The sequence below is a fragment of the Macrobrachium nipponense genome, chromosome 11 (genome assembly GCF_015104395.2).
Source record: "Macrobrachium nipponense isolate FS-2020 chromosome 11, ASM1510439v2, whole genome shotgun sequence".
Lineage (NCBI taxonomy): Eukaryota > Metazoa > Arthropoda > Malacostraca > Decapoda > Palaemonidae > Macrobrachium > Macrobrachium nipponense.
This window is the reverse complement of record NC_061087.1, coordinates 27,058,676-27,074,216: the sequence shown is the minus strand read 5'-3', so window position 1 is coordinate 27,074,216 and position 15,541 is coordinate 27,058,676. Positions and strand designations below refer to the sequence as shown.

The window sequence follows — 15,541 nt, the reverse complement described above, 5'->3', positions numbered from 1 at the left end:
ATATACATACATACTAATACTGATATACTTCTTATATATAGAAAAAACTTACATAATACAAGTTGTGTATACATGTTTTAAAGTAAATGGCATGTGAAGACTCTAGATGCCGTGGTTTTACCCTTCTATGACATTTCCCTTTTGTGTAAGACCCATTATACTGCTCTTTGTTCCAGTGGTCTTGAATTGCCCATTCAAGAGGAAAATAAGTCGTCTCGTGGATTGCAATTCAGTGGCCCCTTTTTATCTTTGTAGTCATTTTTCTATTCTTTGTATCTAGTGTTATGTAAGACTGAAAATACACCAAAGTGTAAAGTGTCCCTGACATACTTGAATATACAGCCATTCTCGTATACAGAGTATCACTTCTAATATATCTTCCAGGAATCAGGAAAATAATACGTGATATTTAAGTGAGTTTGTTCCTTGATATGGCGCCAGCTGATAAATGTAGCTATAAAGAAACCCAATATTATTGAATGACCTAAGGTTAAAAAGGAGATACGGATAAATTAAAAGCCTGCTTTCATCTAAGACAAGGATGGAAGAGGAATATGATTATAAAGACAATATAATAATAATTTTAATAATAATAAAGATTCACTATCAAATTGGATTGCACTGATGGCATATTCCGGTAGTAAAACCTTTTCACAATTCCCTTGTCGGGCCCTTTTTTTCTCCTTTTTTTAATCAGTGTTCTTCTTCTCTCATCCCTCTCTCTCTCTCCCTCCTGCAGGAAGCTGTCCGGGAACAGAATTACCACGATTTCTAAAGAATCCTTCCACGGGCTCAGACTCCACACATTGTGAGTATCCTTCGAATGAACTGTTTTCCGTTCTTTATGGATGATTTCTTCAGTTTTTTTTTTTTTTTTTTTTTTGGTTGGGGGAAGGTGGGTTTGTGGTTTTTTGTGAGTGTGTTTGTTTTTGTCTAAGGTATGAATGTGTTTTTATTTTCCTTGTCATGATGTTTACTTTATTTTTATTTTTGAGGAATGTAGAAGAGTTGTTTTAAAATGAAAAGGACTATTAATTATTGACTTCTAGAATGTCGGAAAAAATTGCAAAAACATTATTAATATATATATATATATATATATATATATATACATATATAATTATGTACGTATATCTGTAATTATATATATACATATATATGAATAATTATCACATCACCGTGATTCATATAGATCATTCGAGCTACAAATGTCCTTTAATATCTAATTCGCTCTACCTCGGAATTGATATATTTTCATATATGTACCGAATGGAAATTTTTTAGTTGATAATAATTTCGTCCCATGAGGGGACGAAATTATTATCAAACTAAAAATTCCCCTTTGGTACATATATGAAAATATATCAATTCCGAGGTAGAGCGAATTAGATATTAAATTACACTTGTAGCTCGAATGATCTATACATATATATACATACATATATAAACACATATATATTATGTATTTATATATATAATCATATATATACATACATATATATACATACATATATATACATATATAATTATGTATTTATATATATAATTATATTATATACATATATATAAGCAATACATACATACATACATACATACATGTATATATGTGCGTTATACACAAAAGGACAATATAAGAATAATAGAAAGATGACCGAATAGGATATCCTGACAATGATTCATAGAGTAAGAGATTCAGCAAAAGTAATAGACAGAGCGGAAATCCATCATTTGGACGGGATGGAGAAAATGATGGAGGATATCTCTCTCTCTCTCTCTCTCTCTCTCTCTCTCTCTCTCTCTCTCTCTCATGTTCGTCCCTCCTATCTGTTCTTGTTACCACGGTTCTTCCTGGTTACCGAACGGGAACGAAAATTCTCTCTCTCTCTCTCTCTCTCTCTCTCTTCATTCATAGATATATTAGAAGGATATAATCCTTCAAACTGGAACAAATCTAATGAAAACATCTTGAAAATAATTGAAGAAGTTCCAAATAAAATCCAAGTGGTCAAGAGACTCATAAAGAAAAATATACATAAACCAACATATTCCGACAAAGAAAAATGAATAAGGTGAATCTTGTGAATATCCTAATTGATGCATTAGGAAAAAGAATGCCAAAAGCATGCAAACTGTGTAAGGTTTGGTATAGCATAGTCAATCCACAAAACCTAATCAGAAAATGTGCTGCATGCAACATTCCGACCCATCCACAGTGTGCTGAGGTAATACAAGATTTGAGAAAAGATACAAGAATTTTTTGTTCAACATGTCTATCATGGATAGACAATGTTATTAAATCAAGATTGAATGTACAAATAGTTGAGGATGAAGAAGAAGAGGAAGAGGAAGAAGAAGAAGAAAAAGAAGAAGAGGAAAACGGAAGAGAAGTAAACAAAATGAAATGACAGAAAAAAACATAAGGAAAACAAAGAACAAGATAAAGTATGGATGCAGAGATACTCATTGATACTACATATGAGGCAATAAAGCAGCATACCTACGAAGAAATGAATTACGATGACAACAGAAAAGCAAATCCCGAAGAGGCTCTACCCAGATCTATACAATGACGGGAAAGAGGAAAAAATAGACAAGAAAGACAAAATCTGCAACCTTTTGAAAAGAGGGAATGCAGATTTGGAGAAAGATGTTACTACAAACATCCTAAGATTGTTCAAAACTCTGAAAATAAATGGTGAAATGTGCATACTTAAGATGGATATGGGGATGATTGCAGAGATCTGCATCAAAAATATGTAAAAACCTAAAAGAAGGAAAAGGATGTAAGTTCGACAAAAAATGCAAATATATGCACCCTGTAGCCATGAATCATAATCAAATAAATAACCAACCAAGTAATAAAATCCAAAATAAGAAAGAAACAAATAAAGAGAGAAATCAAGAATATCAGGTAAAAGAGAAAAGCAAACCACCATGAGATATGCAGAAGGTGTCAGCAAAAAATTTCAAAGCATCAGCTCCGAAATTCTACTCATGAGATAATAACTGTATTTATTATGCAAGAGGATATTGCAGAAACGGAGAAAATTGCAGATTCAGACACAAATGAATAATTATGATGAAGGAAGATCAAAATATTATGGAAAAGTTGGATTTTTTTAATGTCAGAATTTCTGGAATGAAAAAAAGAACAACATACCAGAAACAAGGAAAGAGACATGGGAAAAATCCTTATTGTATACCAGTATTAAATGAACGGAGAAAACACGCAAACCATCATAGTGATGAATGCGCAGGGTTTAGTTACGAGTAACTCAAAAAGAAAAATAGAGTACTTAGAAAGAACTAACCCAAAATGAAAATAAGAAAATAGATAAATGAATATAAGGTTGAAACCTGGTATTCCCAAGGAGAACTGGAATGATGATCAAATAAAAGGGTTCCAAACTTATAGATCAGATAGAAAAAATAGGAATCAAGGGGGAACCGCAATATATGGGAAAGACAAAAAACAAGGAAAAATATATGAGAAATATAGTAACTCAGAATGTGAACTAATAGCGGTAGAATTTGAATCTGAAAAATTGATGAACATAGTAATATATAGACCTCCTAATACTAAGAGTTTGACTTAATAATTGAAAAATTGGATGATATATGTAGAAATCACAAGGACTGGACTATTCTCCTATCTGGTGACTTCAACTTTCCTTTCGTAGAATGGAAAGAACGAATAGGAGATTGTGGTTGTACTTATACATATAAAAAAGAGAGTAATAGTAGTGCAGAAGATAAGAGGCAATTTGAAAAGCTATTAGATATGCTACTAGAATACAACATTCAACTAAATCACCTGCCAACAAGAAAGGAAAATACTTTAGACCTAGTATTGTGAACGAGATGAATTATGTTAAAGAAATAATAGTTTATAATGCGAATATTTCAGACCATAAGTCATAGATAACAGTTCATTTCCAAAGCAAGTGAAAATAGAGATAAGCAAGAAATGAAAAAGTGGGAAGGATATGGAAAATACAACTTCTACAGTAAAAATATAAAATGGTCAGAAATTAATGAAGAATTAAACAAAGATTGGGATAACATTTTCGTAAGTGATGACATAAGGGTAAATACGGAGATATTATATAAAATATTGAGAAAATAGTGGAAAAATATATACCGAAGAAGAAAAGTAAACATCATTCATGCATACCAAGAGACAGAAGGATCTTGTTCCAGAAAATCAGAAAGTGGAAAAAAGGTCTTGCAAAGAAAAAATGCATGGAAAGTTATAGAACTAAAAAGTAAGATAGAAAATGCAGAACAAAAGATTATACAATCAAAAGAAAATGAAAAACGGGACTTGGAAGAAAAAACCCTATTAAATATCAAGCAAAACCCCAAGCTATTATACTCATATGCGAAGAAGATGAATAAAAGAAGAATAGAAATAGGCCCTCTGAGAATTGAAGGGAGATTAACGAATGAAAAAAAAAGGAAATTTGCAAACATACTGGCAGAACGATATAAGAGAGAATTCACCCCTAGAATAGATAATGAAGATAATGATATAGAAGTAAGGGATGAAAATAGTGAATATTTAGCTGACATAGATATTAATGAAGCTGATATTGTGCAGGCTATTAATGAAATTAAAAATGGAGCCGCTGCAGGGCCTGATGGAATTCCTGCTATTTTGTTAAAGAAAGTAGTTCATTCTATCGCAAAGCCACTTGCAATATTATTAAGACAAAGTGTAGATACAGGCAAGATTTATGATGAGCACAAATTAGCATATATTACCCCTACTTTCAAAAGTGGATCAAGACTAGAGGCAAGTAATTATAGGCCTGTGAGTCTAACATCACATATTATGAAAGTGTATGAAAGGGTAATGAAGAAAAATATTATGAAACATTTAATAAAAAAATAATTTGTTTTAATAAAGGACAACATTCGGTTTCGTACCCGGAAAAAGTACACAAACCCAACTGTTAGTCCACCGTGAGAACATATTCAAAAATATGAAAAGCGGAAATGAAACAGATGTGGTTTATTTAGACTTTGCAAAAGCTTTTGATAAAGTAGACCATAATATATTAGCGAAGAAAATTAGAAAACACAATATCGTGGATAAAGTAGGAAGATGGTTAAAAGAATTTTTACACAACAGAAAAAACGATAGTTATTGCAAACGACGAGAAATCGGATGAAGTCAAGGTAATATCCGGTGTGCCGCAAGGTACGGTGTTAGCTGCAATACTGTTTGTTATTATGATTGAAGACATAGACAATAATGTGAAGGATTCGGTAGTGGCGTAGTTTCGCAGATGACACAAGAATACGTAGATGAAATTAATCTTGTGATGAAGAATAAAGGAACGCTCTACAAAGAGACCTTAACAAAGTATATGATTGGGCAGAGGTAAATAGGATGGTATTTAACTCTGATAAATTTGAATCAATAAATTATGGAGACAGAGAAAGAAAGCTATATGCATATAAGGGACCTAATAATGAGACCATCACAAATAAGGAAGCAGTTAAAGACCTTGGTGTGATGATGAATAGGAACATGTTATGCAATGATCAAATAGCAACTCTGTTGGCAAAATGTAAAGCAAAAATGGGAATGTTGTTACGGCACTTCAAAACAAGAAAAGCTGAACACATGATTATGCTTTATAAAACATATGTTCGTAGTCCACTTGAATATTGCAATATGATATGGTACCCACACTATCAAAAGGATATTGCACAAATAGAGAGTGTACAAAGGTCCTTTACAGCTAGAATAGAAGAAGTTAAGGACCTAGACTACTGGGAAAGACTACACTCTTAAAATATTATAGTCTAGAGAAAGGAGAAACGAGAACGCTACATGATAATTCAGGCATGGAAACAGATAGAACAGAATAGCAGAAAAATATCATGGAACTAAAAATATCAGAAAGAGCAAGCAGAGGTAGATTAATAGTGCCCAAAACTATACCAGGAAAAATAAGGAAAGCGCACAGGACATTAATCCACTACGCACCAGCATCGATAATGCAGCGTCTATTCAATGCGTTGCCAGCTCATCTGAGGAATATATCAGGAGTGAGCGTAGATGTGTTTAAGAATAAGCTCGACAAATATCTAAACTGCATCCCAGACCATCCAAGATTGGAAGATGCAAAATATACCGGAAGATGTACTAGCAACTCTCTGGTAGACATTAGAGGTCCTCACACTGAGGGACCTGGGGCAACCCGAACAAGATGTAAGGTCTGTAAGGTCTGTAAGGTCTCTCTCTTTCTATTCCATTTTTTGACTTATGGTTGATCCTGGTTGCTGAACGCCAACCAAGAACTCTCTCTCTCTCTCTCTCTCTCTCTCTCTCTCCTCTTTCTCCTCCCTCTCTCCTTCTCTCTCTCTCTCTAAAAATCTGCCTGGTAAAAACCCTTTTTAGAAACTAACCTAATCCATTCCAAAATACATACCAAAACAAATTACGAATTTGGAACAACATTTAATTCACTGTTAGCTACGGTTGAACAAATTCTAAACAAGATTTAAACTCAAAATTTGATCCTTTTTATATCTTGAATTTCCCTGGTACTTAATCCTTACATTCATTTATGCCGAGATTCAAGTTAAAGTTTTTTCCCTCGAATAATTGGTCGCAAGTAGATCGTCTTCAGAAGTTATATTAATGGTTAAAATGTCTGATTACGTCTATTAACTTTTTGATATTTTAGTTTTTCTTCTATTTTTTGCTGAATTTTTAATTTAAAAAAAGTGTAACCTAATCAACATTTCCTAATGGTTAGCATTTTGCTTAGAAATTTTATTATTATTATTATTATTATTATTATTATTATTATTATTATTATTATTATTATTATTATTATTATTATTATTATATTTGTTAACAGTAATAGTAGTATTTAAACAGAATCCTTTAAAATTAGGTTATAGAATGTTGCTGCATTTAACCTTAACTGATAAACTTCTATATGATTATCCTAGAGGTCATACGTTTGAAATAAGTTTATATAATCTTTCGTTATTTTTTTCAGACCAATTATGGAATACTTCGCGTTCAAAACGCCTTTTGGAACTGGGTACCATTTTGCGGGAAATATATTTTGTGCCTCGTGAAATTAACAGCTGTTCCTTAAACATTTTAATTAAGTTCTAAAGTTGGTAAAACATCACCGGCCCAGTTTTGTTTCCATTTTAAACTTTTCCCAAATTAAGAGTCACAGAAGAAAACAATTTCTTCAGCCAACTTAATTTGAATCCTGCGCTTATGTTAGAGCTCTCTCTCTCTCTCTCTCTCTCTCTCTCTCTCTCTCTCTCTCTCTCCGCTCTCTCTCTCTCTCTCTCTCTCTAAAGGCAACTTAGAGTCTGTTGTGGTGCCTTGATTTGAATATTTGAATCCTGTTCTTATTTTGAGGTTGATATCTCTCTCTCTCTCTCTCTCTCTCTCTCTCTCTCTCTCTCTCTCTCTCTCTCTCTCTCTCTCTCGATTTCTGAAAATATGATAAACTTTTCGGTGCACTAATGCAACTGCTGAATTATTAGGTGCTCACAAACAATAAGTATTCAGTTTTCATAATCATATTTCCTTCCTTCTTTCCTACTTTTTTTTGTATTTTTGTTTGTTTCTTTTGTTATATTGGTTCCTTTTTATTCTTTTTGTTCTCTTTCTTTCTCTCATAGCTTACTCCTCCGTTTCTATATTTTTTCAAGTATTATTATTCCTCATCTCCTACTTATCTATTAAATATTTAGGTTTCTTTATTTTTCTTCCTTTTCATCTTCCCAAGTGACTTTCTCACCTCCTGCTTTTAATCTTTCAAATCCTTTATAATTCCTCCTTCCCATCTAAGTGAATTTCTGCCATTCCCCTCTTCCAGGTGGCTTGAAGCACTTTCTGAAGCTTTTCAGCCATTAGATACATTTCTTCACAAACACGGCAGTGACTAACCTTTTTTAATTTTCGAAAAGGGTCTCCAACCCCTTTCATGTATTCCATTTCCTGAAGCCTTGCCTTTTATTTATTTACTTCTTTCAAAAGTACCATCGACTGTTCAGTAATAGTTTTCTCTGTGTTTGTGTGTGTGTTTTTTCTTATTTTTATTTTTTTTACCCCTAAGCAATTTCCTGTCCTTTCGTGCTGTGTATCCTTTGGTATGGCTCCATATATTCATGTTTATCCAGTAACGTTCGGTAGTTTTGTGCAACCAATTTTCTGCTTGCGTTGTTCACTGAAAATCTAACACTGTCTACAGGCTTTGAGCCGATGGAAAACAAACAGCATTAATGACATTTGTGATATATTATATATATATATATATATATATATATATATATATATATATATATATATATATATATATATACATATATATATTTATATATTAGTAGTATATATATATACTATATATATATATATATATATATTATCTATATATTTTAGATATGTTATTTATATATATATATATATATATATATATTATATATATATATATATATATATATATATATATATGATATTGTATTATATTATATATATTTTTAATTTTATATATATATAATATACTATATATAATATATATTATATATATTTATTATATATATTGTGTGTATTAGTAATTTTTATGAAATGAACAAAAAATCTTTCTTTATAGATATTTACGCCTAGATTATATAAAGTTAAAATGGCCCACTCTCATTTAAATCTTCAAGTTAGGCTTAAGGGTGGCTCTTACTTGAATTTGTCTTGCCTTTCTCATGATTTCTTTTAATGAATTAGCAAACTTCATGCATGCTGTCTAAATAAGGCACTGATCAAAAATGAAAATAACCTTAACAAAATCTCTTTCATTCTTCGTTTACGTCTCGAGATTGGGTCACGTCTGGGAGATTTTTCTGCAAGGATACTTTGCCAAGGACAAAAACACCTACGACATTGTCTAGGACTCTTTTATTTGTTTGGCAATATTCTTTTAACTATTTTTTGCCAGACGTTTGTCTTTGTTTGCAACCGTTTTTGTATCGGCATTTCACTGATTTGTAACTGTTTTCTTCTTATGAAGATTCTATCATCGTTTTAAATGTAGTGATGTGACTGTATTTTTCTTTCTGTTTCATCACAAATTGTAATTAAACCTCCACATTTTTTGTTCCAATAGATTGTTATATTTATAATACTGTCCTTTAAAATTGTTATTCTTATAATGAAGATTGTATCATCCTTTTAAATGTAGTGATGTGACTGTATTTTTCTTTCTGTTTCATCACAAATTGTAATTAAACCTCCACATTTTTAGTTCCAATTTCTTGTTATTTCTAAAATACTTTCCTTTATTCATTTTGCTATTCAAGTTGTGCTTAATCAGGTTTGTTTGTTTATTATGAGAATTACTCAAAAAGTAATGAGTAGATTTACATTGTATCTTACTAATTTACTTATAGTTTTTATCTATTTATTTATTATTTTTTAAATGTGATTTTTTTTTGTTCGAAAATAACTGATCTCTTCTTCCTGTATCTCAACCATATTTTGGGGGGGAATTTTGAATCTACAGTCTGTCTCTCAGTAGGTTTGTTTCATAAGAGTAGGGGCTTATCTTCTGAATAATGATATTGATAATAATGAACCTCTAAAAACTAGAAGCCTAAATAGCTCCAGGACTCTTGCAGAAGAGCGTCATATTAGGAACAGTAGTGAGGAAAATGATGGACTCCTAAAGGAGGCAGGATGCAACCAGGAACCCCACACTATAATAACCACCCAGTCGAATAGGATATCTGAGATAATAATAATAATAATAATAATAATAATAATAATAATAATAATAATAATAATAATAATAATAATTTCTTCTTTTGTTTTCAGGCTTTTAGACAACAACCACCTATCGGGTCTCCTAACAGGATCCCTACCGGACACCCTACACGAACTCTCGCTCGAGGACAACTTCTTCAGCAATGTACCGCCTTCTGTCTCCCTCCTGCACAGTCTACAAGTGCTGTAAGTCATTGCCAAGAATGAGAGAGAGAGAGAGAGAGAGAGAGAGAGAGAGAGAGAGGAGAGAGAGAGAGAGAGGTTCAGTAAGTGTAATTTTGTCATTTCTATATAAACATGAGTGAATATTGTAAAAGTAAGGACGCTAGTTAGAGAGGGAGAGATGTGAGTAACCTCTATCCCCCCTTCCAATAACCTGAGAAAGGTTCCATTGGGATATTACCAAAGTTAAAGAATGAGTTTCGAGATGGAAAGCTGTTTCTTAGAGAGAGAGAGAGAGAGAGAGAGAGAGAGAGGAGAGAGAGAGAGAGAAGCTAGCACTCCAGTAAGTGATATTGTTGTGTAGCCATGAGTGAATAATGCAAGAATAAGGACAATAGTATATGAGGAGAGAGAGAGAGAGAGAGAGAGAGAGAGAGAGAGAGAGAGAGAGAGAGCAATTCAGTCAGGGATTTTTTTTATATAGCCACGTGTGAATGTTGCCAAAATAAGGACGACAACATTATGAGAAAGAGAGAGAGAGAGAGAGAGAGAGAGAGAGAGAGAGAGAGAGAGAGAGAGAGAGAGAGAGAGAGAGAGAGAGAGAGATAATTCTGGCTATTCAGTCTACCCATTTTTCTTGTTCAAGTCTAGCTCTGAAACATATTTTTTGTTCATAAAATTATCATTAAGATAGCTGCAATATACTTAAGATTTTCAGTAATTTTGAGGCAAATTCAGCTATAATTTAGTGAAACAAACTTTTAACCAAGTTTATATTAATGATTGTAATTAGCGTCTATGATTTTTATACTTCAGAACTGAAGCGTCATAATGTAATTATTTTCATTTCCTCAAGTTCATTAACTTAGGGAAATGGTCAGTCAGATTTATACGAACCTTTTCTTCCAGTAATTTGGCACGAAATAAAATTTCAACCTTACGAGGGAGTGACTTCAACGGCCTTCATAACCTTTTGTCATTGTGAGTGTTTTATGTTTTGTTTTATATTTACTTATAGTTACGTTTAGAGTGTTATAACAATATTCCAAGTTTTATCTTTAACTCCTTGCAAACAAGGAGTTATTTTCACCAAAGTAATGTTTTTTTCTATTGCATTTGGTCAAAGTTATAACAATATTCCGATTATTTGATGATATACTCGCTATCTTGTTTATAGACTGTCATCTATATTTCCTTGTAAAAGACGAAGCTTTATTCACAAAACCAGTTTGTTTTTTTTTCAGTTGTATCTGATCAGAAATGTTTTCTAACCAAAAAATAGAGTGGATCTTTATATTGGAAACTACATTTGGCTGTATATTCTCATAAAATTACTTGGAATTATTTTATATTGCATAACATGTTTTCATTATTTTGTCAAAATATCCTTATGACTTTTAAAGCAAAACTAGTGTTTTTTTTAGTTGTATCTGGTCAGAAATGTTTTCAACAAAAAAATGAGAATTTTTATATTAAAAGCTATTTCTGTTTATATCCTCTCGTAAAACTGCTTAAAGTTTTATTGATCTTTCATTGTATGACATGTTTATACCATTTTCTCAAAACATCCATATCATGTAAAGTCATTCAATTTCCGTTTATGACCAATTTTCAATAAGCATATAGTCTCCAAACAACTATTTTTCCTTTCCTGGCCATACTTACCATGACGATGAATATCGATCATAGATTGATTTCTAGACGTGGCGTTACTCACTCCTTATTTTCTCCCCACAGATCCCTCCACCAAAACGACATAGCGACGGTTGACCCGGCGTCCTTCGCTCCCTTAACCCAACTGCAGATTCTGTAAGGATTTTTCGTACTTGTGAGGAGAGAGAGAGAGAGAGAGAGAGAGAGAGAGAGAGAGAGAGAGAGAGAGATCGTATTTAAGTGTGTACTGGATTTATACAAATGCAGCTATTCATTTACGCGAAGCTAATTAATTATACATATGAGAGAGAGAGAGAGAGAGAGAGAGAGAGAGAGAGAAGAGCTCATTTAAGTGTGTACCGGATGTATGCAAATGCTGCGATTCATTTACGCGAAGGTAATTAATTATACATATATTAGAGAGAGAGAGAGAGAGAGAGAGAGAGAGAGAGAGAGAGAGAGAGAGAGAGAGAGAGAGAGAGAGAACATTCCTCATGCTAAGACGCGAGGCAACTCATTCCCACAAAATGTAATTAATAGTTCCGTTTTTCCCAAGTTGAAATTTTACTGTTTCTCTTTTTCATCCGACCGTAAGTGGCCTCACAGAGACATCTTAATTATACATCTTTTAGCATTTTTCTTCAATCATGCAAAACTGAAGTCACACAATTGTTCGGATGACGTCACGTGAGCAAATGGGAATTTTCATTTGGCTGTCAGTAATGGAAAGTTAGTGAATTGACAGGGCTCCTCTTTTATGTCCAGCCATTAAATATGTTTATTTAAACAATCAATTTTTGTATTTTCAGTATGGTATATGTATATGCTCTTTGGGTATACCAGGCCCATAGGTTTATTTAACCATCATGCAATCCTTCTAAGAAGCAGTCTCCAGTGTGAAGGAGAATTGTCCTCTTGATAAGAATGTCAAGTTACCGCCTTCTGTTTATCTATATATTTTATATATGTGTTATGTAGTCCTTCTCAGAAACAGTTTAAAGTGTGAATGAGAATTGCCTTTTTGATAAAAACTTCAAGTTCTGTCCTTCTCTTTATCTATATGTTTTATATATATATATATGTGTGTGTGTGTCATGTATTAATTCTTAGAAGCAGTTTTAAGTGTGAAGGAAAATTGTCCTATTGATAAGAACTTTAAGTTCTCTCCTTTTATTTATCGATATATTTTATATGCGTCATGTAGTCCTTCTTAAAATCAGTTTCAAGTGTGAAGGAGATTATTGTCTTTTTGATAAGAACTCCAAGTTCTCTTCCTTCGTTCTGTCTATATGTGTCGTTTTCAAGGACCATGGGCGCTTTTTATAGGTTAGTTAAGAAACAGTAATGTCTCTTGTTCATAAATTACTCTTATAATGGTTCTCCAACTTATTCATATTCAACGGAAGCCGTACGTTACCCACGGAATGCTGGGAGACATTGATTTGGCACGCTCGTGAATTGTAAGCTCTCAAATAAATGCGGTTATTCGCTCATGCGGACACGGAAACACACACACACACACACACACGCCCAAATCGACACCGAATCTTTGGTTTATCTCCAGACTCCCAAAGCAACATTGGTTTCGCGTAAATAATGCCAACCTCCTCTTATCCTCTACAGAGACCTGACGGGGAACAACTTGGTCGAGATTCCCAAGGCTATCCTCCAGTGCTCGACCTTAAAGCGCATGTGAGTAAAACGTGATCTATTGCTTCCTTCGGGCCGTTTGTTTGTTTGTTTGTGCTGTGCTGTGCTGTATATGTCTCCTGTTGATGTATGTGTGTGTGTGTGTGTGAGTCCGTTCTCTCGCGTCCCAGACGTTTTAGCTCTGCGGACGACTGGCTGGAATTGAGTTCTCTTTTTTTTTTTTTTTTCTGTGTCGTCTGCTTTTAGGAACCGAATTCTTAATCAGTGAGTTTTGTTGATTTATGACAGATTCGCTTTTTTTCCATTTTTTCTGTATGTGGTTATAAGTCATTGCATGTCTCTTTCGAAGCCGTAATATTAATTAGTGAGTTAGGATGATTTGTATCGAATTTCCTTTTTATTTATTTTATTTATTTATTTATTTATTTATTTATTTATCTTTTATTTTTTTGCATTTGGAATTGAGGTTTTTTTTCTGCTGTGGTCTTTCTCAAAACCTAATTCTTGAATAGTATGTTTAGTCGAATTTGCTTTATTTTTTCTTTTATTGTAAGTTATGATTTCTTGCAGAGGATCCCTGAATTTAACTTATACTTCCTGTATCTCAAAACAAAAAGTGGTAAATCCCGTCTTTTAAGGAATTTTTTTTCTGCCTCAGGTTAATTGACGTCTGGTAGACATTAAGATTGTCACTGAATATTTATTGAGAAAAGATTCACAACATTTGATCTTGAAGTTATATTCTAGTCAGTAGTACTTATTTGCTATAGAAATTCTCATCTATATTAGCTTTTCATTTGCTATTGCTACCTAATTTGACCCCTTTGAATGTTGGAGTCGATATTTCGGGTTAAAATATCGACGCTTTATTGTAGTACTTTTCATATTTGCGTATTTATTTTTCCGTTGTGTGTGTACTACTTTGAGATTGTGTATATGTCGAATCAGTAAATTTATTATCTTTGTATGTACTTGGCACCAAAGTAATGAATTAAATGAAAATAAACCACGCTGAGTAACGACAAAACCTTCCACTTCCACTATTTCTTAACTCAAATAACTTCGTGTTTTCTAACCTTAAAAACCTCACATTTTGTAACGTCAGAACCTTCCATTTTATAACGTGAAAAACCTTCTATTTTGTAACCAGAAAACCTTTAATTTTGTAACCTGAAAACTTATTCTGCACCCCAAAAAAACTTCCAAATTGTATGCTGAAAACTTTCCGTTTTATATTCTGAAAGCCTTCGATTTTGTAACCTGAAAACCTTCTGCTCTGTAAACTGAAATCCTCTCATTTTGTAACCCTTCAGCCTTCTATTTTGTAATCTTTCATTCTTCCATTTTGTAACCTTTCAGCCTTCCATTTTGTAACCCTCCAATTTTTCATTTTGTAACCCTTCTAACCTTTCAGCCCTCCATTTTGTAACCCAATAGGCCATCTCTCTCAAAGCAAGTTAGACTCACTATCACTGACGATCTAGTCCCTTCCAGTCACTCACCTCTGCTCCTTCTCCCTTCCAGTTTGCTGGAAGAGAATCAGCTGACCTACGTCGGAGAGGAGTCCCTCAAGGGCCTAACGGAGCTGCAGCAGGTCGCCCTCCAAGGGAACCCGCTCCTCACCGTGCATCATCTGGCCTTCGCAGACCTCCCGTCGCTGACGAAGCTGTGAGTCGTTTTATAATAAGTTTACCTGTAAATAAATAGATGATGTAATAATCTAAGTATTGAAGTAATTTTCAGTTTAAGAGTAAGTTTTATTGATATTCGTGATAAACTAGAGCACATGAGAGGTGTCTGTGAAATTATAATAATGAAAGACAGTAGGTTGGTACATTTGTGTCAATTACTTCTGAGTTGGATATATATATATATATATATATATATATATATATATATATATATATATATATATATATATATATATACACCCACCCACCAGTTTTAAAGAAGTCTTCAAGGGTGTAGTTGCGACCACTTTGCCCTCTTCTTGACCTTGAAATGCGTTGGGTATGACCTGTGATTCAGTGAGACATAATTTTCTGTTTACTTAAAAGGCTGGAAGACTAGTTGAAGGGTCTACCCAACTATTCGTTATTCTTTTATAAATCGACTTTTTGCCCTTTCTTCTGAATTCTTTCATTCTTTCCCATGTCTTTTTCATTTCCCTATTCCTGTTTAATCGCATCCTTTGTGAATCGATTTTCTTCCTTTTTCATGAATTATTTTCCACGCAAAGTATTTAATAAAGGAAGATTTCTTTTCGATTTTCCTATT

General features: G+C 33.1%; 1 protein-coding gene across 4 annotated transcripts in view; it reads left to right on the top strand.

Moving 5' to 3' along the window:
• The window catches only part of LOC135199877 (leucine-rich repeat-containing G-protein coupled receptor 5-like), a 664,061-nt gene that overhangs the window by 631,997 nt on the left and 16,523 nt on the right, over positions 1–15,541 (top strand). For all 4 annotated transcript variants that reach the window (XM_064228278.1, XM_064228035.1, XM_064228110.1 and 1 more), the window contains 6 exons: positions 740–808; positions 9,851–9,985; positions 10,871–10,942; positions 11,699–11,770; positions 13,238–13,306; positions 14,789–14,932. In XM_064228278.1, the coding sequence (XP_064084348.1) occupies positions 740–808; positions 9,851–9,985; positions 10,871–10,942; positions 11,699–11,770; positions 13,238–13,306; positions 14,789–14,932 (561 nt within the window). The remainder of the gene's footprint in view (positions 1–739; positions 809–9,850; positions 9,986–10,870; positions 10,943–11,698; positions 11,771–13,237; positions 13,307–14,788; positions 14,933–15,541) is intronic.